At 43.8% G+C, this 26,400-nt stretch overlaps 1 protein-coding gene across 1 annotated transcript in view; it reads right to left on the reverse strand.

Moving 5' to 3' along the window:
* DNAH1 (dynein axonemal heavy chain 1) overlaps nucleotides 1-25,977 on the reverse strand; it is a 66,030-nt gene extending 40,053 nt beyond the window's left edge. The window contains exons 1-25 of the mRNA XM_057374809.1: nucleotides 25,867-25,977; nucleotides 25,229-25,301; nucleotides 22,576-22,750; nucleotides 21,911-22,067; nucleotides 21,243-21,375; nucleotides 20,121-20,286; nucleotides 20,074-20,082; nucleotides 19,328-19,591; nucleotides 17,936-18,093; nucleotides 16,891-17,102; nucleotides 15,363-15,658; nucleotides 14,259-14,409; nucleotides 13,516-13,709; nucleotides 12,434-12,659; nucleotides 11,693-11,812; nucleotides 10,804-10,886; nucleotides 9,236-9,377; nucleotides 7,983-8,138; nucleotides 6,839-7,037; nucleotides 4,754-5,007; nucleotides 3,658-3,870; nucleotides 2,821-2,985; nucleotides 2,023-2,144; nucleotides 1,413-1,518; nucleotides 128-307 (exon numbers count right to left, since the gene is read on the reverse strand). Coding sequence (XP_057230792.1) covers nucleotides 128-307; nucleotides 1,413-1,518; nucleotides 2,023-2,144; nucleotides 2,821-2,985; nucleotides 3,658-3,870; nucleotides 4,754-5,007; nucleotides 6,839-7,037; nucleotides 7,983-8,138; nucleotides 9,236-9,377; nucleotides 10,804-10,886; nucleotides 11,693-11,812; nucleotides 12,434-12,659; nucleotides 13,516-13,709; nucleotides 14,259-14,409; nucleotides 15,363-15,658; nucleotides 16,891-17,102; nucleotides 17,936-18,093; nucleotides 19,328-19,591; nucleotides 20,074-20,082; nucleotides 20,121-20,286; nucleotides 21,243-21,375; nucleotides 21,911-22,067; nucleotides 22,576-22,750; nucleotides 25,229-25,301; nucleotides 25,867-25,977 — 4,065 coding nt within the window. The remainder of the gene's footprint in view (nucleotides 1-127; nucleotides 308-1,412; nucleotides 1,519-2,022; nucleotides 2,145-2,820; nucleotides 2,986-3,657; nucleotides 3,871-4,753; nucleotides 5,008-6,838; nucleotides 7,038-7,982; nucleotides 8,139-9,235; nucleotides 9,378-10,803; nucleotides 10,887-11,692; nucleotides 11,813-12,433; nucleotides 12,660-13,515; nucleotides 13,710-14,258; nucleotides 14,410-15,362; nucleotides 15,659-16,890; nucleotides 17,103-17,935; nucleotides 18,094-19,327; nucleotides 19,592-20,073; nucleotides 20,083-20,120; nucleotides 20,287-21,242; nucleotides 21,376-21,910; nucleotides 22,068-22,575; nucleotides 22,751-25,228; nucleotides 25,302-25,866) is intronic.
* Nucleotides 25,978-26,400: the final 423 nt, after the last annotated feature.

Below are 26,400 nucleotides of genomic sequence, written 5' to 3' on the forward strand. Positions count from 1 at the left end.
ATTTTGAAAATGGAATAGAACAGAATAGGATATTCTAGTAGAATACACCCCAAGTTCATCTGGTGACCTCTATGCAAGCCTGGAACCAATGCATCAGAGACCTGCCAGTTTGTGACAAAACTCTTACCTCTGGATAAACACCAATTGATCTTTCTATGTTGTCCCGAACACTGGCCTTCATGGATTTCTCCACTTCCAGCAGCCAGTCCTCCACATTCTGACTGGGATAGATGGCAGTAAACAGCTGCACCTCTTCTCCATCAGAAGAGTACATGTGTGTGATCTGTAGGTCTTCCTGGAATTTCAGCTAATGGAAGAAGCATAACAAGAGATATCAGTGGAGGTTTTCCTTTCTATCACTGCTTTCCTGCCCCTAGGGGACACCCAGCCTGTATCAGTGTTTGCTCATTATAAACCTGGTTCCAAACTTGGTTGTCAGTAGTGATAATAAAGTGTGTGATAGACGTGCAAAATGACCTCTCCAAATAATGGAAAATGATTGTATGAAAACAAGAGATTCACATCACTGGTGTGACTTGAGTGAAACAAATCAAATTATAGGCAGGATGAACATGTCTCATTGCCTGTCTAGGATTCAGACCCTTGACTCCCGCTCAATTCTGTAGATTCAAATCATTTCCCTTGATGTCACAGTGCCTGCTTTTAAGAGTAAAATTTTAACAGCCTCTCCCGTGCCCCAGCATATCACTGAAAGTCCCCTTATTTATTCCAATGGCTTTGCACCAGGTTTGCAGTTCAATTTCCTTTCTATTTTTCCAAACTAATGACTAGGAGATTGGTTTTACTGTCTGAGTATTGTGGCGGTTCGAGCTGTGACTAGCTATGGAGTCTGAAGTCTATTAGGAATAACGAAGAGATAAAATAGCCAGGTTCACTCCAGCTCCTAAGTAAGGATGAAGGCAGAAGCTTAATTCAGCTGAGGCTTGTTCAGCCCTTGTCCCTTCTGGAGCTGTCAGCAGGAGTGGGATTCCATCCCAACCAGGTGCCTGCGAGTAGACAGCTAAGTCAGAGCTATTTCTCTTGGCCTTCATGATGGGATGGACAGACATCTCCAGAGGGAAMGTCCTCTCCTCTTAGGATGGATATCCAAGTGAATTTCTCTAAGTCACCCTTTGCAGATGCCTATTTCTCCCCTAATGTCTGAAGGACAACTAAGGGTACCCAGTTCATGGGCAGATGCCTGGCTTTGAAATGTCTAAAGTGAGGTTGCTTGAATCCCACCTCAGGGCAGGCAGCACTTTGCAATACCTATGTACAATTACAGGTTCCCAGGAGATACATTTCTATACAGCAGAATGTGAACATTCCTCCAGACCTCAGAATGCCTCCAAGTTCCCATGACACAGCTTTCAAAAGGTGGGCCAAGCCACTCGTGTCCTTGCTTTGCCTACCAGTGCAATGTTCTCAAAGCACTTGTGGAGGTGAGGTTGTACAGCAGTGGGGTCTTTTGTCTGAGACAGTATTTCCAGCAGCTCATCATCTGAAAGGAAGTAGAACCTACAAACACAGAGAGAAGCAAGAGGAGAGGATCTATTTACTGCAGCAGCAAGGGCTAAGTCCTGGCAAGATGAGGAACAATCCCTTTGCTAAAGACACTATTTCTGACTGCTCACAGATCTCTTTGTATTTGCACAGGAGATGAGCAGCCATCTCCCTGTCTGTAGAGACAGACTTCTCCCTCTGCAGAAGTYAGTTGTTCCCAAGCAAAGAGAGTTACTCAGAGGTTTCCATTTTACCCCACCTTTCTACACAAATCTTGAGGCACAGATATGCAGTGATGCTACCAGACTGCCCTTAACTCACCACATTTGTGTGCGCCTGTTTTCTCCCCATCAGATGGCAGCATTGAAAGGCACAGCTTTGCTTATGTTTGCAAGCCATGAATAAATCCTAAGTTWAGATGGTTTTGCTCTTTCTTGGCAGAATGAACTGCAGTGAGCCTCTCCCTTCCTATTTTCTGAACCAGGGATCGTGATCTTGCCCACTGAAATTTGGGGTTACCTGGGAAAAGCGCTTCTCTTTGTCTCCAGATATTCACTCAGCCCTTTCTGAACGAGTTCAAGTAGTTGGTTACAATTTTGCAGCTTCTCCAGTAGRTCTGGATTAGGGCACAAAGAAATCACCTATAACAGAACATGTAACAGAGGAAGCATTAGGATTCCAAGCATGTGGGAGATAAGACTGGAGATAATTGGTTACCCAGTGATGTTACTGATAGGATTTAAATGACTCATTCACAGGAATTCTCTGGGATCTGGAGAGCTATGAGCAAGGAGGGTAAACAGTCTTTATGGAGACAAGCACAATTCTGGGTTCYCCTAAATACCAACATTTGTAATATGGAATACAAGTGGTGATTGAGTTCTGGGAAGTGGAGACTGAAGAACAGAATTGAGCAGAGCACTGCAACCAGAACACAAAAACAGGCAAAATCAATGCCTCTAAAAACTCAGAGGGTCAGTCCTGAGGAGGAATTGAAGGAGTTACCTTAAGGATTACAGCCATAGTAAGAGTCACAGGAGGCAGGGAGTCTGTGTGTTGAGGAGGAGGAATCTGGTGAGGTGGAGACTTCAGTGGAAGGCACTACAGTGAATGACTCTGTCCTTAAGGACACCAGAATGAAGGCCAAGTTCCAAGAGAAGAAATCCAGCACAATGCCCTGGGCAAGGCCACAAGGTTAATACAGTGCTGCTCCTRTCCACACCATTATGAAAACAATGACTCAAAGACACAATCCTTGTGTGAGTACTGCTCCAAGGAGTTTGGGATACCTGCACTGGCTTTCATCAAGGCACATACCTCAGGGTTTGCATTAGCCTTCTTCATTATATGCCTCCAATCCTTATCCACGACATTGTAGCGCTGGCTTTCCACTGGCAGCTGTCTTTTGATGTCCTCTGAGCTAAAGATTGGCTCCAAGTAGAGCCAAGAGCGCTGACAGTTCAGCCACTCCTCTAGGACATCCTGGTGGGAATCCAGAAAAGCATATCATGACACCATGCTATGAAMGTGTTGAATAAAACAATTCAAACTGTGCACCAGAATGGGGTTGAAAAAACAAGGAGGGGGGAAAAAAAAAAGAGGTGATGGTGCACTTAGACCTTTCACAATTCTAAAATCTACCTACACAGTCATTTCCTTTCAAAATTTCCTTTCCAAATAATTAACAACTTCCTAGCACTTCCCTTTCCAAAAGTTTTGGAACTTTCTCCCACAGTACTGCTATTTTGCGGTCAGAGTCCTGCTGRGTGCTCCTGGTTTGATGAACAAGTGCTGGCAGAGTTTGCCAGATTCTACTTAAATAGCAGTCTTCCTTGTGCTTTCCTACACTGARATATGAATGATCAGCATGGATTTCACAGGTCTGCAAGAATCTGTGAGGTCCACTTAGTATAGTGTGATTAGAGAAACCAGTGAGACTAATCACAGCAAGGGGTGAGTTCTGGCCCCACCAAAATGTGTCACACTAAGCAGCAAAAGAGCTTCATTACTTTACTAGAGTCTGRGGACTTTCACAGGCTCTATTCTTCCCTAAAGAGTGATAGTCTCTTGATAATTGTCCTTCTGGTTCCCTAGCAGCAACTGCACAGTGTCCACATCCAAGCATGGCACGAGTGTGTGAGTAAAAACCAGTACCTGTGTCATCTTCAGCTTACTTTCCCACAAGTTCATCCTTTCTTCAAAAGGTTTCTTGAAGGGTGAGAAAGACATGCTCTGAACCAGGACAATATGATCATCTAGCAGCTGAGAAATGTCATCGGTGCTTTTCAGAATATAGGTTTTTGTYTCTTTGTAAAGCACCACAACAAATAAAACAGATTTCCATTCACTCTCTATCTTGTTGAGTGCCTGGAACAGRGGGACAAGCAATTTAATTTACAGATACAAACTGTGCAAATAGTTATCCCAGCTCCCACAACTCTYTTAATGCCACTCTCTAGAAAAGGACAGATTTTTGCTCTTGGATTCCACAGGAAACTGCAGCTGTCTATTTTACKCCTGACACACTCAGCAGCAGTACATTTCCTCTGCATTGCCCAGCACCTCGACACCAATGCTGAAATGAACACCTTGAGGGAAAAAAATGGCAATTTCACCTCCAGGCCTGTTTATGCTCTAGATGCACAGAGGCTGCCAGCAATGGGCCTATTAATGACTACAGTTAGTGACATCTTTGTCAAAAGGGGAACTATCCATTGGGAACTTGCCTGAGATTTTAGAGAACAGGAGCTGCCAGAAGGTCAAGACCATCTTAGATCACGTCTGAACTGATGAACTGAAGCAGAAAGACCATCTAGCCTATGAATCTCCAGAGCTAGCGAGTTTTCCCTGCACATTTACTGGTTTGAAGAATTTGCCATATCTGTTTCCAGTCACAGCTAATTCCCATGACAACATCTGAATGGCAGAGTGCAGAGAATCAATTTATTTTAGCTTAACCAGTCACTAATCCCATAGTGAGGAGTGAGACCCAAGCAGTGGATCAACATAACCATAGTGCTGTTAATGCCACAACTGAAATTCTACACAAGATGAAGCAAGCTCTTCTCAGGTGTGAACTCAGTTGTGTGGCCACTGCTCCCCTCTGTAAGGATAGCAACCTTTTCACTTGTGCTACAGAATGTGTCTAATACTCTGGGACAACAGGAACACCACCCAAGGCAATGACTGCCTGTTCAACAGAAACCTGTTTGAGAAGCAAGCAAAGACACAGCAAGTCCTCTCTACTCACACTTTCAATAGCGTATTCCTTGCTGGCTGTCTCAGCTACTTTGAGAATACTCTCCATGTGGTCCTGCAGTTTCAATTCCAAGCAGTGACCAAATGTCATACTGGGTTCCAGCTCGACACCGGCCTGAACCTGGTCCGACAGCATCTTCCAGTGCCGGTCCCTCATCCCAGGATTGCGCAGACCCTGAATCAAGGGCACGTATTGTTTGAAATCATCCATCTTGTCTCGGAATTCCATCGCGACATTCTGRCAGTCTTTCAGGGAGAAAAACAAAATAACATCAGCAACAACACTGTGTAAGGAAGTTGCCTGAGGGAACTTCTAGAAACTGTCTAAAGCCTGATGTGCATATAGTCACATGGTATGGGGTAGGTAAGCAGCAGGAGAGAGCACTGGAAAATGCAAGTTGAAGCTAAGAGGATATGAAGGCTCTCTCTGTATGGCCACTAAACCAGCATTCAAGCCCACTCCCAGAAGCAAATCTGTCTATTATCAAAAGCCTGTTACAGGTAAGCCCATGTTAAGCAGAAGTGTGCCTTAGGCTAGAGTTTGCCAGAAGAAGAGAAGCAGACAAATTTAACTCCTTGACATGGACTGAAGCATGATCATCTGMCAGTAGATATTTTAGAAGTTCTGGTCAACATTTCAAGATATTCACTTCTTAACAAGACTGCTTGTTAAGTTATCTCACACTACAGCTCAGGCCATCCTCAATAAGAATATGGACACTAAGGAGCTAGAAGTAGGCTGGGATATCAGCCAGTTCTGGCAATGGAAAGTGTGCAGGAGAGGTCCTGCCAGCCTGTGGCCATGCTAGAGACAAATGTACTTCTGCCTCACAGGAAGGACAAAGTGAGGGAAAGGGCTTTTCTCTCTAGGGGCATCCTAGAAAGGCTCTGCACTGTTCACATCCTGCCCTTTTTCCAGCTTGTGCTACTGTGAGTAAAACAATGAGTAGACAAAGAACATGGGACTCCYTCCTTTCCAAAAGCTGGGTGCAGCATGTGCCTCCTTTTACTGCACCCTGCATGGTTGCAGTGCATGCTTACAGCAAAGATATGACCACCTCACACCATATATCCTGGGGACATGCAAGGGCAAATCAGACTCATGGACAAAACAAATATATTACCAGGTACTAGAGAATATTGCAATGAACATAAGCAGGTATTCTTAGTATTTCTGTTTATCATAATGATTCATAGTTACTCACGCATCCACTCATCACCTCCTCCATTGGGGCTGATTCATGGCATTGTTTAAGAGCAAGTTCAAGTTAAAAAGGATGAATCAAAAATCACCCACAGCAAAATATATTTCAATCTAAGCCATCTGGCAGGAGATTTTAGAGTTAGCTCTAAAGAATGACCAACACATCTCTGAGACTCAGGGAATAGGAAGATAAGCTACAACTGAACTCCCAATTTCAGCTTTATTAGGAGAAATGGTCAAAAGACCTTCATGTGAATTGCATGGGCTGAGTGCAATCATCTAAATTTTATACACATTCAGGAAAGAAGAAAAACTGTTAYTATATTACAAAGATAATTTCCAGATTTTGCAATTTCATTTTATTCATAACAAAATCAAGACCTCTGCTGGGTTTCCATTAAATTTATTGGCCAATAGAGCAAATAACACTGGCCAAGAAAACAGCACCTGCAAGACCCAAATTCAAGTCCCCTTGCTGCCTGACTTGCACAAGGGCTTAAACCCACATGTCTAGCCAGTAGGTTATATAATAACACTTTGTGACTAGCCTGGATTATTTCACTTTACATATATATATGAGTAAATATTAACTGCAACATCAGAGGGTGGCTTTTATTTCTGTACTRTCTTGGGAATTAGGCACAAAAGGGATTTGCAGCCTGGTAGTTTCCATGCCAAAGTGGTACTTCAAGCAGCTAACTGATATCTAGATGTGAATCATCGTAGTTTCAGAAAAGAAAAGGTGGAAAATAACATTGCTAGCATTTCCCCAGCTGTCTCTAATACACACGTGACATCCTGACAATCCCTCTTTAGAGCACTCTGTGACATGCCTCATATCAAAATGCTGATATGCATATCCCCAGAATCTACCTGGTGAATCCTTGAACTGCTTCACACATCTCTGCATTGTCTTAACAGAGTCGGTGACRTTCCTTTCTAGCTCCTCAGCTTCAATTTTAAGGAGAGAATCATTCATCCAGCTCTCATTCCACTTTATCCAGTCTGACACTGTAGTCCACAGATCATAGTATGGCTGGAACTCCTTAAGCATCTTGGACAGCACACTGTACTTKAGAAAGAAATTAAAAACAACATAAGCAACAAGTGTATTCACCTCCAAATTGCAGCTTACATGTCAAAAGGCCAAAAAGCCCAAGTCTTTTTTGAATCTGAAGCCAGCCATGAGAAAACATGTATTCCAAGAGGATATATCAGATTACATTTTCCTGGGACAACAATATGTATTGCAAGGGAGAGTGACCAGCTGAGCTGGGCTTGACACATTCAGGCCAACACACACCCAGTGGAGTAGTGCCTGCACCAGTGTATGGCATGGAAAGCACTCTCTACTTGCCTCTACAAAGGTCTCCTGCAGAACCAGGAGATTTTGATGGGCAGGCCACACACAGCCAGTAAAAGCACACACTACACATCATATCGGAACTTGGCTCCTTACAGGGAAAGAGAAGTAACCACAGACTGTAAACTTCACTTCTGGTCTGCAGCCAGACTTGGCTGGATGTGGATGACAATGACTCATTGGCAGCTGAGCAGCTACAAGCAAAACGAGTGTTTGCAACTCTATAAACTGTTGCCTTAGAAGAACACCACGCTCCAAGCTCAGCCAGCTGCCAGCACCCACTATGCAACCACTTGCATTCACACCTATAGACCTGCAGCAACAGCCTTACACAAATGGATGCATCCTAACTGCTGCTTCAAGGCCTTCCCGAACCAGTTCCACCTCATGAACATCCCTCAGACCTCACTTCAGTCTCTCACAGAAGTGGAAATATCAGACCCTGAGCAGCCTTCACCTAGGATCAGCTCTTCTGCAGCCCAGTGGAGTGATGGAGCAGTGTAGTCATTCCACAGGACTGAAGAGCAGTTCCCCAGATAAACCAAAACAGCACGAAGRATTCCTTCCTGAGGAACTATGTCTCATTATTTGCTCTACCTACCACCTAGAAATCCCAACAAAGACCAGAGTCCTGGTACAGGACCTGACACTTACATCAGTAACTCTGATGCCAAAAAGTCTTTCCCTGTTGTTGTAAAGAGCTGCCAAATCCTGAAGCTCCTTCAGCTGCTTCCGGACATCCCTTGCATCATCAGCCGTCTCATGGGCTTGGTTAACATCTGACTGGACAGAAAATCCACCTACAGTCAGCTGGAAGAGAAAAGGCAGGCATGAGTTGAGACTCTGAAGCCGAGTGCTGCTTCTAGAGATCTCAGCCTCCTGGTGTGCTCTTTGTTACATTCAAAGGCAAGATTTTTATGCTCAAAATTTCACCTCTCCCAAATCAATCCCACTTCTGTTTAGACCATGATGAAGTGATGAGGAGAAGTAATAACCACTAGGTCAGGTGGATGAAACTGCAAATGTGATGACCGGTTGTTTGTCTTCTTTGTGACAATAGTTAATCCCCAARGAATAGGAGCAGTAAGTCTGTGCCCAAATTTGATGCTGAATTTATACTGTCATTTGCTATAAAACACATAAAGTGCAAGTGATAGCTCTACTAGTCACTCAGTTTGCTTCCAAGAATTGTTCTATCAAGATCTTCTCTAATAAATTTTGTGTTTTGTTTTGGTGGCTTGGGTTTGTTTGTTTGGATTTTGTTCTGGTAATTTGTATGGGTTTGTTTTTTATTTGTTTGGCTTTTTAATCCACTGTTGGGATATTAAAATTTTTGGAACCTGCTTCCAAGATAATCTAGCTCAGTGATTACACCTTTCTAAGATGGCTTTTTTTTCCCCCCTGAATTTAAGAGTTTCTGAGGAAAAAATAAAATTCAAACTGTTTTAGCAGACATCAGAGGTATCTCAGCTCCAAAACTCTGCAATTATTTCAGGGTCTTTTCCCACAAGATGAGTTCCATGGYTGAATGCTGTATTTTCCCCCTTGATGGCAGCGCATCATAGGAGATGCTCTGCAGGGAACTGAGTACACAAGAAAGAAAAAGAAGGTGCCCATGTTGCCCAAGCACCAAGAATTGGAACACTGTATAAACACCTTCTCAATGAAAAATGAGTATTTCTGCAGAGAATCTTGTCTTCTGTCTTTTGTCTTTCACACAAAAAGGAAAACTCTTAATCAAAAGCCAACAAAAAAAGACAAGGGAGACTGTGTAAATATTTGGTCTAACAATACATTCACCTCAAAACTCATTTGAGTAAAATCTCATCTGAAAGTTTCCCACCTGGCTGACCACAAGGGTTTCAAAACCCCTTTCTATGGACAGTTCATTGTCAGGGGCTTAATACCTGCATATCATCAAGTTTTTCTTGAAATGCCTTCTGATCCAAAATCTGCGCTTTGCGAAATCTGTCTTCATCCTCTATGTGCTGAAGCCGAATGGTCTCTGAGTCCATAGACATTTTTGCTGGCCAATAACTGGCAGTCCACCTGCACTCATATGATACAAGAAAACRAATAGGGAAAAACACAGGAGAAAGAGAGCAGCTTTTTGAGCATATGTTTGAAATGCTGAAAATAACAGAATGAGAAAGCCAAATCCCACCAAACAAGGAATCTTTACAACAACAGAAACACGTGTGGTTTCAACAAAACATTTTTTCCAGCTTGTCTTGTTGATATGCAGTCCTYGTGACTAGGCTATTCAACTGGAGAGAGCTGGGGAGAAGTGGAGGGCCTTTTTAAAAGGAACAAATCCACTACGTTGCTGAAAAGCTAGGAGACAGCAAAATAACAGTTGGCATCCAGAGGGAATGCCTGTCTTTGAATGTATTTGCAAGGAACTGAAAAAAATGGGGTCAGAGTCTTGGCTTATGGCTTTTCAGGGCTACTGAAAAAGCCAGTCTCCTGTTAAGCAGGGCAGCGAGGGGCCAGCGTAACCCAGATACAGGGAAGCCCTGGATTCTGCAGGGTGCCCTGGGGAGGCTGCACAAAGTGTTTGCTTACACCAAGGCAGCTTTCTCAGGTCTTGCTCAGCCACAGCCCACCCATTACTGCYTCCATTTGGACCCTCAGCCTGTGYGCAATGCCAGGTACAAGGTTTGCAYATTACASTGGAGRTCACAGCCCACCCAGCACCTGGGGTGCAACCATCTCCTCTAGTCCTGCCTGTGGCAGTTCTGGTCAGTGTGAATACAGCCACACCTACTCCCAGCTGGCCTGGGGCTGAGCTGTTTTCCTGCAGCTTCTATGGGGTTTTTGTACCTTGCACCCCATGTTTCCAGTTTCAGGAGCACTCTGCAGAGAATCATTAAGGCTGCTGGCATACTGGACCAARTATGTGTCATAAGAGAAGTGCTTCCTGGGCTGAGTAAGCTTTAGAAGCCTTGTAGCTGTGTTTGTGAGCTGACTKTTACTGGGGCACAGTCAGGCCACAATGTGAATAATAAAACTAGGAGGAGGCTGCTTGGAGAAGAACTGCAGTAATAATAAGGGTTAAAATTCCCTCCTAATCCTAAAAAAAAACCCTGTGAATGTTCCTATCTCAGAAGTGTTCATTTTGTTTTAGACACAGACTAAACTGTGCCCTTTGAGAACTTGCAAGTATCTCACAAAACCCCCAAAAAACAAAACAAAACAAAAAACCCCACCCCCAAAAACCACCCAGAGAGAAGGGCTTTACTGTGTTAAACAGATTAATAGCTACCAGTTTGCCTTGCCCCAGGCTAGAGGACAGCATGAACTCACACTTCTTGTCTATAAACTTAATTTCAAGAATTCAGTGCTCATATAGCCTGAGAGATACTTAAAAAGTTCTGCAGGAGCCCTTGATAGACACATGGCCCCTGAAGCACTGAGAATGGTAATTGCTGCAAAGAGTCCCACTTTGACAGGGGGAGAAATGCCTTGTGCTCACTTGTCAGTGAAATCTTCTTCAGTAAGATTGTAAAGGAATTCCTCCATGACCTTGTAATCTTCCATGACTTCCTCAATCAGTTGCTGCACAGGGTGAGAGAAAGAGACAAAAAAGTAGACACCTTTAGACCATGCTGATTCCAAGTCTCTGGTGTACACCTCATTTTCATGAGGTGCCTTTGAAGAGTGTTAGTCACACAAGCTTAATGTGCTGTGGACTGCTTCTGTGCTGTGTGAACAGTGGGAATGGATTTACAGCYCCTTGTTCTGTGAATGATCATGCCATCATCACCCTCTGTTCTACRGGAATGAAAAGAAGTGTGACCTAGTGGATAAAGTGCTGGACAGAAATGGAGTGCTTTAGGTTATCCTCCAGGTTCCCTCATTGGCATGGACAAGTCAGCTTACAGCTTGATGCCTTTGTTCCCCATTTGTTCAGCTGGGAGAAGACTTACACTTCAAATAACTTTGAAATAACTCAGTACTAAAATGCCCTATTAGAAAAAATATATTAACAGCAATTTAAGCACTGGGTAACAGAAAGATTTTCTTAAAAAGAGCATTCATTTTTAGAAGCTAGCTATTCAGTACACAAATGCAGAATGGATCATGAAGGCAGCAAAATGCATACCTAAGTATTTTAGGCAAGATTTTTAACTGCTATTTTGTTTTGCAAAGATATTTAAATTCATGTTATGTGTATTTAAAAATACAAATCTTAGGAATTATAAAAATACAAAGACAGGAATCTCATGGCATTACATGCAAAGACATGCAAGTAAAAAAAAAAAAAAAAAAAGTAGYTCTGTTTCTGAGACACCACATATTGAATTGAAAATTTTCCTTGCCACTTCCCTTGATGTCCCTGTTCAAAAGAGAGCCTGCCCTACCTCCTGCATCGCCAGCTGCTCAGGCACTCCCTTCAGCCAGTCCCGCAGCTCGGTCAGCTCCTCAATGTTGTTTGGTCTCTCATGCATTTTGATGCTGATGGCTTCATATGCTTCACAGATCTGCAGCAGGACACAGCAAAGACCATCAAAAAGTCACTAATTGCTAATAGACAAGCTGGAAGACCTGCYATGATCCACCCACTTCCCATTCTGAAGGTGGTCTAAGTGAAGAGTACACAGCCCTGTTCTGTTTTTTTTCTTTTCACAGTCTTTYCCCATCCATCTCATTTGAGCTCAAATGGAATGAGACTGCCAAAAAAAGAGGAAGAGGAACTGCAGGTATGTAGTAGAAATTATGATAATAACAGATTTAGACAACTGGCTGGCAGAGGCAATTGCCTATATTCYAGTTATCCTCAGAGAAAGCAGAAGGACCTTCCAGTTGTCTACTAGATAGATCTTTCTAATCCACCAACACACTTTTGTAATATGGCAAGGTCCTGAAGAATGTAATCTCATGAGATACAGCTTTCAGGTATGTAATTTATTAAGTATATTTAATACTTGATGTGGTTGAGTCTGCATATTTCCCCTACAATTTTRATTTTAAATAATCAGCCCATTGCAATCTAAAATATCCTCATTAATGTGACCTTTTGGCCATTTCACAAAAACACAGCAACTTCAAAAGCAGGACAAGACAAGACCCAGACAGATAATGCATTGAATCAGGTAACTTACTTTCTGCACCTGCGAATGGAGGTTTTTAGCCAGCATGTCCARCATGGAAGTGGCAAGTGCTTTGTGTTTATCAGACAGATTAAGCCTAATATGTTCTATCCTGACTTGAAAGGGGCCAATGATAATAGAACTAGGTAGAAGGTGGTCCAGGACATCCTTTTCAGACAAGTATGTCTCTACTATCTTTGTCACCTCCTCGGTAGGTGGAAATTGCTCTTCATAGTCTCTGTAAATTAAAACACCRACAAAAAATAGCAGTGCAGACCTTAAGAATATTTGAACATCTAGGCTGTTTGTGTCCACTTAAAGGATCAACATATGAAATTAATAAGGCATATGTTTACATAGTACGTGTGGACTAGAATAAGAGCACAAAATATTTTAGCTGCAGAAAAGGAGTAGAAAAAAGAGATGAAAGACGAAATATGGCAAGAAGAGAGGGAGAGAAAATAAAAACACTGGTGTAAACAGAGCAAGATCAGGAGGCACTTCAGGGGAGGGCAGGCAATTCAGTGGGTTCTGGGGAGAGACAGGAATTTGTCAGATGGGATTTGTAAATTGATTAAGCTGGAATAGGAAAAGAGAAAATGGCTTCATTCCCACTGTTTGGAGAAAACATAAGACTTACACAGAAGTCCATTAAAGTAACAGAGCCTAAAGGACAGTGTAGGTGCAAAGAGTTTTGGCAGTRAAAACAATAAGGTTGAAAGAAAAGAAAACATTACTTTCTACAGAATGCTATCAGCCTGAGCAGACACTGTATGAAGGGGGTCAGACTCAAGTATGCTAACTGGATTCTCAAACAGAATGATTCATTTTTAGGGCCATTAATATCTCCAGTTACACTGACAAGCATGACAGGAATGTGACTGCTATCAGAGACAGGAAGAAATTCCCAGTGCCACCACCAATGTCCTCTAAAAGCATGGACTGTCGCCCATGAGTGATGGCAGCCTCTGACAGGGGCCTGATCTCACATCTGAGGCACGTGGTCTCAGAGCAGGCCCTACACTCTCATGCACATCCACATCCCACAAAGGCTTGTCATTGGGGTCAGAGGGGTTTTGTCAGAAGCCACTTACTTTAGGAAGTACTCGATGTCATTATTATTTATCTCTAAGAACTTCTCGTATTTCTTGCCGTAGGCTTGGAGAGGGATCTGAGTCTTTTGAATGGCAGAGCGCAGAGCCTCACGTAGCTCTCTCACTTCTGGCTCCTGCAAATCCACTGATTCCAGGACATGGGTGTCTGGGATATCCATGTTCTCTAACACATACTGGAAGAGGAAGGTGAGAGGACTTTCAGGACTAACAGAGCTAACTGCAAGGCAATCCCTGGTGGAACCTTTGGGAACTCATGCAGTCCATGCTTCTACATTGTGTGAGGATTTGTTTTATCAGTTTTATGTGCCCCTCTCCCCAAAGAATGAGGGTCTAGGGAGACAGGGCTTTCACAGTAGCAGACAGAAGGATGCATATGCAGAAAAGACCTGCATCAAATTGTCAGAACTGAAAGAGTGCTATTTCCTCTATGAGTCTGCTTTTACCAGCCACCATGCACTCAGGATGACCAGAATGTCCATGGGTCCACAGAACCTGCAGCACCGAAGCAGAAATAACAACCAGACAAAAGAGCTGTGAGGCTGGGTAGATTGAAGAAATCCTATCAGAACAGAACTTCATTAACACAGTGCTGTGCCCAGATTAATTTAACTGAATTCCCAAGTACCCACTCCTGCATGTCTCTCCCTCAGTACAAGCTCAGGGGTGTCTATGCTGAGCTGCAATGCACTGACATGTATCACTGTTGATGCAGAAGTGCTCACCTGCTCCAGCTGTGGGATATTGTGAGTTGCCAGGATTCCCCCGTCGAACAGTGAAATGAGGGATGWCTCAAAGTTCTCCACAGAGGGCCTGAAGAGGATGCCACTCATGTCTATCTTAATGTCTGTTACAAAGAGTGGATTCCTTTGAGGGCTGTGGTGGGAAGAGATAAGAAAGAACAGGGATGCTTTTTCAGACAATGATACACAATTGTATTACTCTGATGCTGATACTAAAATGCCTCCTGGACAGGAAAGGAAAGCAGAGGAGGACTGTCTCATGCAGATGAAGATATAAAACACTGTGTTCTGACTTTACAAGTAAAGACATTGAGAACTCTTTTCTAGCAATCACAACACRTCAGAATCCCCAAAGGTCATAACCTTATCCTGAGAATTGGAGCTGCTTTACAGGTGCTCTTCAAACCAGGCATTCAGTATCTCCAATATACTCCTAAAATGCACCTCCTGGAAGTTATATTAGTATTTACCMATTTTGCATGTGACCAACATGGCTSAGGATCAGCTGAMGTCAGTGTCAAGACTTCCACTGATTTAAAGATAAGAGACCTCATGTGTGTGTCAGGGTTTTTTCTTTTCTTCTGGCTTTCCATTTCAAAATGTTCCTTATTTAATACCACAAAATGCAAAAATCCCTAAATTAACACCCAATGGAATAAAATTTTAGGCACTGTGATAACCTAAATTTGGTATTCTTTAGAGATCCAAGGCCAGAATCTAACTCTGATRTTTCATCTAAGAATGGAATTAAGCAGCCATGCTCCTGGTATTCTTCTTCCTGGCATCCAGAAAAAATCTAGCAGTAACAATTTGTTCCCCCAAGAATGCTGGAGATGGCTGATCTTTAGAACAGTACAAAACCAGCAGATCTTGGTTCTGATGGGTTGTCCCATGTCACTAACAGCAGCTGGGAAGCTGTACTAACAGAGCAGCCAGCTCTGTGTGCTTCTTCCATACTCCAGTGAACGTGTCATGTGGAGGATTGGGGAAAACAGCCCAGCCTAAAGCCCTCATATTGAGCAAAGCTTGCTTGCAGAACAGTAGTTAAAAAGACAACAGCACACCCCTTTTCTGCTTCTTTCTTACATGTAGGGACTGCTGGTGATGTCACTTCCCCATTCCATGTCSTCTGGGCAATCCAGGATACACTGGCAAGCATCCAGGATAAAGTGGGTGAAGCTGCTGAGMGATTTCTGGACCAGGTACCGCAGAGAGTCCTGAAGCATGAACCTGATGCGCTCCATCAGCTTACGCAGCTTGGTCCTCTGGTAGGCATCCCAGTCACTCTGCTCCAGGTCGAAACCTTTGCCTACATCTTTAAGGCTGCTCTTAATTGCAGTCTTTATGGTGTCGATCCAAGTATCCTTGAGAAATTCCTGAACCTAGGGCAAAGGAAAAAGCAAGCTGTGTAATCCTCTGAGGGCTGATGGGAAAGCAGTACGGCAAGGTGAGCTACTAAATGAGGCTGCTGGACTGTTCTTTGCTGTGAAAGGAAACTTTCACTCAGAGCTGTGGAGCTAAAAGTAACTCTCAAACCCACACACATACATTTGGCATCTGTACCTGGTCATATATCTCCTTCACTGACAAAAGACCCACAAAAAGAAAGCCTGATATGAAAAAGTGGGAGTGCTCTATTCTCTGTTTTATATTCCTTTTTGTTCTCTGTTCTATAGAGCAGTGTCCCTGCAGCTGCCTGTATCAGGGTCCCTCACAAAAAGTTGTGTAGACAGTATGATGAGCACGTAAAGGACAGAATGTTGTCTTCTCTTGACAAGTGAGAAGAAAGAGCTGAAGAAGCCAAGGGCAGCAGCAGTTTGCAGTATTTTAATTTATTAAAATACCACCAAGTGTCACTTCTGCTCCACAGGCAGCTTGCTGTTTGTGTGTAATAAAAGAACCTTAGTCACTGAGTGGATGACAACACTGCCTAGCTGAAACAGCATGGGACTGGGAAGGACCAGCACATTCCCTGCCACTGATTTAGTGTGCAACCTTGTGCAAGTTACTCAGTGTGGCCACATCCAGGGTGCAATGTGCTGCCCTCAATTAGAGGACACGAAGATCCTCTGGTGAGAATTACCAGAGTTGMAAATTTTTGTCCTATTCTGTCTGCTGGCATTGCAAGCAGAGTAATTTAATTAAGTACATAAAGAACATAGAGTGTAGGAAAGTATTACCCCCATGAGTGCTTCAGAAGGAATCAAAGATCTTGGGCCTTGCAGCAGGATGGATGGGGAAATAAAGAAAAAGAAATAAAAGAGGATAAAAAAGGAAACTTTTGAGTGCAACGAGAACTCTTATCTGTGTATAAATCAGGTGGAGGAAAGAGGGGCTRCAGCCCTTTATGGCCACTTGTTTAACACATGACTAAGAGCATGGTCAGCAGTGGCTGATCCTAACCAGGGGACTATGACTCTTTCAACCCATTCTCCCCACATCCCRAYAAATTTGTCAGGCACATGSAAATTCTCCCCTGCCCCAAATRTGATACCTCCTTTGASTGCTCCTCAGTTTGCAGAAAATCARTCTGCAGCTGCTGCATGTGTCTAATGCACACTGACAGCACTACTGGCTGCTCCATGTGTTCACCCCTCACACGGACTCTGCTCACCTGAGTGAAGGCCTCAGTCTGGATCTCTTCAAACTCCTCCATAGAGGAGAGTTTCGTTACGGTTGTGTTAAACAGAGACATGGCAACTACTTTGTTGCACTCATCTTGCACCTGTGCAAGGAGATAAATGACTTCTGGCGTGGTCAGGAGTGAGAAAGATTTGAATTCTCTCCGTTGTTTACCAAAAGGATAGTCTGGTGTAGAGACGAGCCCTAGCACAAAAAAACAAAAAAAAAAAAACAAAAAAAAAAAAACCAAAAAAAAAAAAAAAAAAAACCAAAAAACCAAAACCAACAATGTTAATTGCCTGTCAGCCATTCCAGCTTCTGTTTTTAGAGTACAGCTCCCTTTGGGAAGCACTTGTGAAAAGGACTCTGCTCTAATGCACAGGCCTTTATCATGCAGCAGCTTCAGCAGAGTGCTGGATGAGAGGGTCTCTGCTCCGCAGCAGAGACCTTCTCCACCCTCCCACCAGGGTTGAGGGGCTGTCTTGGTGCCTGGCCTTCCCAAGGCTTTGGCTTATGAAGTTTCCATGAATTGGAATTGAAACTAAAGAAGCTTCCCACTGAGGCTCCAAGGCACAGCTGAGTCACCTTTGGAAGACTGAAGTGCACAAAATACACCAGCACCTCCCCCCCCCCCCCATCTTTTACTGTGACCATTTTCCATTTTCCTCCCGTTTGGGACTCTAAAAGAGCCTGAGCCCTCTTCCGCACCTGAGACATTTCTCAGCTGGGCACAGCAAAGGCAAAGCAGCCAGCCCCAGCACAGTGGTAAGCTAATCACGTTGCCAAACATTTGGTGCCATTAAGAGTACATTGGCAGAGTTACTGCAGCTTAGCTGGTGGGTTCTCATGTATTATACCAAGGTAACATGAACATGCAAATATACCCTAAAAAGGAGGAGACATACTCAAAAGTCTCACATAATCTCCTGTTGCTRCTCTTATGAGCTCTAATCTAGAGTTCTTACAGCAAACCACAAATCCTATCAAAGACAAGAAGTAACCATACTGAATTCAAACTGCTTCACTGTGTCCCCTACCTTTCTCTGGTACTTCCTTCTCCACTTTGTCTGGCAGKGTGACGTAAGAAAACATCTGGGGTTTGGAAGCGATAACTCTGTCAAAGCTGATCCTGTTCATGGTGTGTTTATAGTCTAATTTCACTTCTTTCTCCAGGCTGCCCATATAGTCTAACACGCTGTTACAGGACACAGAAAACAGAGARCCCACAGTATTTGAGCACAAATACATCTGTAGCTTTACTGCAAACTCCGCCCCTCACTCCCTCCCTCCCAAATTTGCTAACCCAGAAGTTCACCTATCACTGAACAAACACATCAGGAGAACTGTGCAGACAAYGAAGCAGCCAGTAAAGATATTAACTGGACTCTTAATGACAGAGGCAAGTGGGGATTGAGGACTAGCACTACAGGCTTAAGTGTCTTTTCAGTTCAAAGCAACATCTCCAGTGGGGAGGAACATTACAGAGGGAAGGAGAAATTCCACAAACTGAAGAAAGTAGCAGGCAGTTCTGGAAAACTTGGGCTATCTAAGCTGGCCTCCCATTGGCCTCCTGCTGAATACYTCTCATTGTCCATTTCCTCAGCAGAATACTCACGTAAGTACTGAAACMCTGCTCTGTTTGCCTTCCTTCACCTCAGGAAGGCAGAATACTTTACTTTATCCTCATATTTCTGCTCACAGAGACTAATTACTCTCCTGCTCTCTAGTTCAGGCTGGCAGACCATGCAACCCTTCACACTTTCCTGTTTCTGAGCAAGGCAATCAGTCACAGCTGATTCCCAGCAACACCACCAAYGGCTCATGATTCATCAGCCCAGGGACATTAAAATGTCTCCCTGATATGAACTGCATCACAAAAAGATACTCGATTATATACAGGTGGAGATGTCCTGTTTTGTTTGCCATCCCCCCCCCACCCCATGGAAGAACACTCTTTTTAGCAGCTGTTAATAGATAGAAGAGTCACCAGCAGGCAACAGCCAGGTCTCTGGGGACAATGGGTGGTCTGCAGACCAGTWCAGCAATGACTGATCTCTTCCTTGAAAGCACAGGGAGACAGCAAGGTCTGGCATGCTATTTTTGTCAACCTCCTTGCTGTTGAAGGCCACTTAACTGCAGGAGTAAGCTTGGCTTGGTGGGTCTGCATATGGAACCTACTGCATCTGGGAACACTGACAGATCACCCACCCTGTATATGTATCACTGGGCTCCCATCTGCCTACTTCTGATGCCACTCGGGGAAACAGAGTGGTTTGCTTGTGCACAGACAGGAAAGCAGGTGAGATCCACCGTCTGTGAGTCGGCTGCTCAAGAGCTGCCTCCACTGGCACTTGTTTTGTAGCCCAATGAAGTCCCACAATGTTTGAAGACTAAAGGCTGAGCCCCCAGACAAGTACATGATGCTTTACCTCTTCTCATCCTTCAGTTTGGGCATAGCATAGTTTGGAGTATGYATAGCCAAGCGCTTCATCCTCTGCAGGCTTTTCTCATTGATGGTATCTGGCCCCTCTGTGGGCATGCAGTCCACRTACAAGTGGTACATGAGCAGCCCGTGTGTCTTCTTACGCAGGTTCTCAGCAGAGGCCACGCGCTCCGCAAACACCTGYGGATCCTCGGCCAGGAACTGCAGGCAAACTCGAGGCACCCAGTACTGACATGGCAGCAACGGMGGTCTTCCTGGGAAATGAAAGTACATCTTATGAGAGTCTGCAGGGAAAACAAAACTGTGCTTGCAGCACTGCCAGCAGCTTTTTGATAGACAGGATAATTGGGCTGCTTGCARGAGATCAAAATGAGGGACCAAAGCTGAAGGACAGCAAGAGATAAGGAGCAGGGAATTAGCAGCATCTCCAAACYTTTCAAGAGGAGGGTACTTAATTTTAATCTGTCCACATTCGCCTTCAAAATGGCATTGGCTGAGAAAGACCAACATTTTACTTGAAGGCAGGAAAGATACGAGATAGATTAAAAAGAAMGGTATCTCCAAAGGGAAAATCTCAAACAGGGGGTCAAACTAAGGTGTGGAACTCTCTTCCCTGGAGGATTTTTCAGGCAAGTTAAACAGACACATATCAAGAGTGATAACAGGGAAAGGAATTAAATAACAACTTGGTGTCCTTCCTATGTCCAGTTAGGACATATAAGGGTAATGAACCGTCTCTCACTCTGTATGATAGGCCCCAAAAGAACCTTATTCAAAACACACCTTCTGGAGTTATTCCTCCATTGAGGATGGGTTTCCCTTCTTCATCGCGCACCAGACCTTTGCTGTCTGTTTTATGGACCAAGTAGAGCTCTGTCTCCTTGTCATAATCCAGAACACCAACATCAATCCACTCATAGATCARCTCCTGGTTTTTGGGGTCCTCTGAGAGAGCCAAGTATTAAAACATGGTTAGTCCATTCTCCCAAAGGCTACAGAAAATGGACTTTCTTGATTAGAGTGGTGATGTTACAGTCAAATCCATTTGCTAGTTTGAATCTCAGTCAATCTCACATAGTTTCTGCTGTGATCAATTAAATAATTATTTTACGTCTTACAGSTTAGAATTTTCAACTTTCTGCACATACTGGACAGATATGTATCTATATTGATATTAATATGGATACAGGTCAGGACAGCATTACGCTGTCCATTCAGYCTGAGGGATGATCAGGTGAGGTGTTCCACAAGACAGCTACAAGCAGAACTCAGSCATCATGTGCTGGCTGCCCAAAGATACACAGAGCTTATGTTTTATGCTTCAGTTTTGCAGACAGTCAAGCCTCTGGAAGCTGCTCCAGAGCTGTAGATGCCAGTTCCCATGCTTTAAAGCTACTGCTTCAAAGATGTGTTAATATGAGCTGCWGCCACAGCTGGACATCAGTACAACTGTACCTAGTAATGTGTTCTCATTGAGAAGGCTCCAAGTGATGGGAAAACAACATCCACATCACTTAATTTGACCCAGTTTATTACTTGTACATTCACTGCAGTCTGAACTCATCTTTGGATCCGGCACTTGCTCTGAAATCCAGGCATARTATACTGTGTGCAAGTTACCTAACCCCATGAAGACAGCTATGTACCAATAAAGAGAAATTTTGTCTGTGCTGATGGAAAGTCAAAAGGCAAACAATAAAAAAGCGGAAACAGCTCAGGGCAGGACTGGCAGTCAGTGAGATCTCTGGTGTCTTGCTCTRACTACCCAAGCTTGGTCAAAATGAGATATGGCTTTTCCGCCATTYAGAGCTACTCATAGAAATCTATATGCTCCCTTCTGCTGAAGGATCCTGTAACTGTCAGTGTTGCCACACTTGAACTGTAACTGATTCAAGTTTTACCATGTCCAAGTACATCATCTGTAGGTAAAAGTGCTTTTCCAGGCACTGGCTTTCTATCAGAAGATCCTGGCTCCAGTCCTAGTGAGATCCACTCTTCGGGAGTTCKACAGTCAAACTCATCATTGTCGAACACCTAAAAAGTAGGATATGAGTGAAATTAAGAATTACCTCAGAAACAAGGAAACACTCAATAAAAAAATTAATGAAAGGAAAACTTTAACATTCAGTTCCTAAATAGGCTACAAAATATGGAAACCAGTCCAGGTGCAAAAGCTGTGCTGATCTTTGGTCAACAATTTTCTCCCAAACTGCCCTATCTGTACCTCCAGCCCTTTCCCAGGGAAAACAGACCACCACGTGGAGAGGTCTCATGAAATGATACTGCTGAATACTGCATTCAGAAGAAAACATGAGACACCCTTCCTTTGGACACACAAAGCACAGTGAGGAGCACTCTTAAGGATTCTTGGTTCTGACAGAAGTTGTGGGKACCCTGCAGAAGATACTCAGCAACTTATAGAGACCCTTGAGGGCCTGAACAAGCTCCAAAGCATTTCTTTGTTTTGTTGCTTGTTGTGTCAATACTGGCTAAGTGTCCTACCATCCTCAGAAACCTACTGTGGTATAAACAGTGAGACAGATCACAAGTACCAAATRTGCTCTCTTACATTTAGTGGGAGGTAGATGGGGAAGACAGAATCTTTTGTCTCCTCAATGGGTGGGATATTGTCAGGGTCATAGTGCCTTGGCATCAGCTGATTGGAGTCTATCCCCTTGCTGGCTAAGAGCTCAGCAATATCAAAACTGAGGTACAGCCGTCTCCGCCTGGTTTAAATCAGAAGAGAAAATAACCGCTTAATGAGCTCATAAGCATTTCCATGYCTGTGACTCCACTTTTTTACTGTGCACCCCTATCAGTAAAAACATTTTCAGTACACATTGCATCCATGCCTATTTCTTCATTTATACACAAAGTAATTCAGTGGAAGTGATCTAGAACGATCAGTTACTCCAATCTATAAACTATATACATGTACTACTGCACTAATATATTATGCCCATTATAGAGCATACATGAAATCAGAAATAAAAAAAAGAATGATAAGAGGATGAAATAAACACTATTTAAAAACAATATTTTCTTCTTACATCCCAATGGATCGTCTTTTGCAACCCCAGCAATTCTTGCACACCCCACTTTGGAGATACTGCCTTATAGAATAATGTTTTCTTAAGGATTTTTGGCTTGTTATGTCTTGAAAGCAAAAACCAGCACTCTAATCTGCTGTGTCCATTCCACAGTGATGCCTCCAGCCATTTTCTGGTCACTTACCTCTCTACTTCAACCTTCCGAGGGTTTTGCCCTGGAGCACGTTTGAAAGGCATCTGCACTTTGGGCTTAAATGACTGATCAGGGAAATCTGACTCARTGATGGTCTCAGTGGATGGTCCAGCCACTTCCTTATCCAGCACACTGCTTAAGTGCGAAGGTATCTTGAATTTTGTGACTAAGAGACAAAGAGAAACATGCCTGAAACCACCAGGTATCCATTTGCTTTATATTCACACACAAAGGAGGACCCTGCTGTCTACTGGGTTGTCTGCAGAAGTCACTTCACAAGATTTTTAAGAGAAATCAGGCAGACATCAAATTAGAAACAGAAAGAAAGACCTTTTTTTTTTCCATGCTACAATATGTGATTATGGCTCTCCAGTATCAAAATGATGGCACAGAAGAAACCTCCACTGAGAATTATTGTCATGCATAATTTTAGGAGGCAGGGCATTGACCTGGCTCTAAGGAATTCTGTTTTGTACCCAGTTTTGCTACAGACTCTCTACATGACAGTGGGCAAATCACTGTCTCTAGTGCACAGCTTCCATCACTCTCAGAAAGGGATGGGATTTCCCTGCCTCTTTGGGGGCCCTGGGACCAAGAACCAGTCATATCTAGGAGGAACTCGGTCAAGGTGCTGATAAAGGGCTTATTGCAGGGGAAAAGAAGCTGCTCAGGTCATCTTTGTCTGCTGAAGTGCCTATTCACACCTTGGGACAAACCTCTCTCTTCTCAGCTTTTGCTCATGCAAACCACCCACTCACATCAGCAATGGTGTGAGAAAAAATTGAGTTAAACAGCCAACAATCTCGACATTTGGCCAAACGTTTTCAACGGAAATTTGGACTAAGCAAAAAGTATACATTTCCAAGAACTGGCAGAAATTAAACCATGTCATTTACCCCATAAATAAACCAAACTGTTTATATTGCTAAACAAGTTGCAAATAATAGAACAGCAGCAAACTGGGAATTTGAAGCTTAACCTAAATTAAGTAATTGCATGCAAGCTTTAAAAAGCACTATTCCCTAGACAGAGCYAAGCATTGAACTAAAAATAGATTTTAGTGGAGAGCTTTTCCTTTGATGAACTTTCACACTATATCAAGGAGAAACTTAAGGTTCTGGTTTCTAATTGGGCATTTTGAATGTCAGGCTTTGAACCCAATTGTTCACCATGTTCCGTGTGCTTCTGGAGTCATGGATGTGACCTTTGATTTTAAAGCAATTGTGCAGAGCAGCCAATAATGGTAAAGCCAGACATGTCTGAGGATGGTTAGGTACAGGAAGGGTCTTCTAGAAGGTCATTCCCTTGTCCTTCTTAAATGGCCCCTGACTCAACCCTTGCAGCTGCACTTTGTCTGCTTAGAGACAAAAGGAAATGGTCCCTAACTGGCTCCTCTTTCTCTATTTCCCCCCCCTCAGGAAGGACAGCTAGCCTGGCATGAATATGCTCTTAAACACTTGCATGGTCCATAAAATAATTTTGAAGAATTCCTAAAATGCAGCTCTTTAGCCTCGTGCACATCTTTTGCTCAGGGTCTTTTCAGATAGGCCCTGATTTGTATTTGTTGTCAAGGAGCACAGCTGTTCCAATTTTGCCACTTCATTGTTGCCAAATCCATGGCACCATCCATTATGGCACTTTGCGCACTATCAACTATTTATGTCAATACTTAGTGTTTCATTTGCATTTACATTTCCAACCTGATGGCTTCTTCCCCCTTGAAGAAGCGGCAGATCATAAATAGAGTTCTGTCTCCACTTGTTAAAGATGAGTCTAGCTTGTCAAGATTCACTTGAGGAAGCAGTCATTTGTCCTCACTCATGAAAATAAATGTCACATCTAAGCACAGGAGGGTGGTATATACAGTTCCCATCTTTCTCTAAAATCCTCTCACACACACACTTTCTTCCCACCCACTGCCAGTCTATGATCCATATCCCCAGGAGTGCACTAGGGGCCAGGAGAGTGCTGGCAAACCTTCAACCATTCTCTATATTTGAGCATCCATGACACAAGTTCTTGTAAGCAGGTGGCACCACCAGCTCTGTACACACAGAGAGCCCTTGCATCTAGGGAGAACAATCTGCTCTGGGGTGCAGCTGGGTGCAGAATAAATAAATAAATGAGAGAGCACTATGATTTGGCTATGGCTACCTAAATCCTGAGCACAGCAGTCACAGGCAGGCCCCATTTTTGGGGCTGTTGTGCAGGGCCAGCAGTTTAACTTGATGATCCTTGTGGGTCCCTTCTAACTCAGGATATTCTATGGTTCTATGATTTTCACAGGGAGGGGACATTGCTGGCTCTATACACAATAAGAACACATGCAAATTCAGTGCTTTCCTGGCAGCAGGACCAGAACTCCCACAGGCACCAGCACAGTCCATCTTGAACTCTGGGGGAAGTGCATATATCCAGGAGGAAAGGAAGCATGGTTTTACAGCCCACTCAGATCACTTTGCTGCACCTCTAAAAGGAATTCACTTTTCATTGGATATTCAAGCAGYTCAGCACCCATTTCTGAGCTCTGAGAGGAGAATGAAGGCAGAGTCAGCAGCCTAATTCCCAGCAAGCCCACTACAGGCAACCTTAACAGTTATGGCCCCATTTCCTGCCCCACCAGGTTCCCTCACAGTGTATTTACCTTTAGGGGTGTGTGGCTCCAGGSTCGCCTGGCTCACCAAAGACTGAGACGCATAGGGGGCAGCAGAAGCACCCTAGAATGTGAAGGAAGTGTCAGAGAAGACAGAGCACAGTCGTGGCACAGTGTCAGTAAGGGTTATACAGGTCCACAGGGAAAGTGAGGCTGTAAGGCTGACTTTATCAAATCCTTAAGGACAACTGAAACTGTGAGTAATGGTTAGAAAAGGCTCAGAGACACAGACACCTGGAAGGTTCAGCCCAATGCACAGGGTCAGGGGATCTGCCTGCAGCRTGTGGCCTTATGTCAGCTTAAGATGTTGACTGGAGGCTGATTAGTCATTGGAGTTTTACTACCAAATATCACCTGCAGTCACAATCACAAGCCTGCCCTGCCATACTGACGTCCTAAACCCAGGCAATCGTGACAGTGCTGTCACTGACTACTGAGGAAGGCAGCGCAACTCTGACCAGGATGAGCCTCACRGCTTCACTTTGTAAAGGTCAAGGTCTAGCACAAAGGCCTGTGGGCAAAGCAGGGGCTAGGACCTGGGGTGAAACCTGTATRTGTCCACACCAGGTGTACCATCAGTCTTCTCCTTTTAGGACAGTGCTAGAAAAAGAACTGCTCTTTGCACTTACCAGTGAGGTACTGGAGACTCCTGGAGTAGGGACATCAGCAGAAACCTCATCGCTGCTACTGGGTTGGCTCCTACTCAGAAAATTCTTCAATTCCTTCCTTGCCTTCTCCATCTTCACAGGGGAACAATGCTCTGACGTAACCCTGGGCTTGYTATGAGTGGAAAGACATTGAGCCTGTCACACACTGAATCTTTGGCACTCCTCCACACCCTCCCACAGTGCTGGATATCCCTGACTTGCTATGAYGAGTGAGTAACATGGGAGGTTTGATCCCCTGATTTGATACCAAGCACTGCATTCACGGCCTGGGGGCCATCAGACTCACGTGGCTGCCTCAATGGCTCACTAACCCTGGAGAAAGAGATCGCTTTATTATTCCAGATGGGTTTTGGAGGGGGAAAACCAGCAGCATACATAAGAAAAGCTGCTTTCCTTAAGCAGCAGGGGCTTCCCGGATCTGTGGCAGTATTCAAAAGGCTGCCAGGAGAATTTGGGTAAACTGGGACTGCAAGAGAAGTACTACTTTTGCTGCAC

This window comes from Malurus melanocephalus, unplaced genomic scaffold (assembly GCF_030028575.1).
Source record: "Malurus melanocephalus ecotype Western Australia unplaced genomic scaffold, MMel_1.1 scaffold_233, whole genome shotgun sequence".
NCBI classification, from domain to species: domain Eukaryota; kingdom Metazoa; phylum Chordata; class Aves; order Passeriformes; family Maluridae; genus Malurus; species Malurus melanocephalus.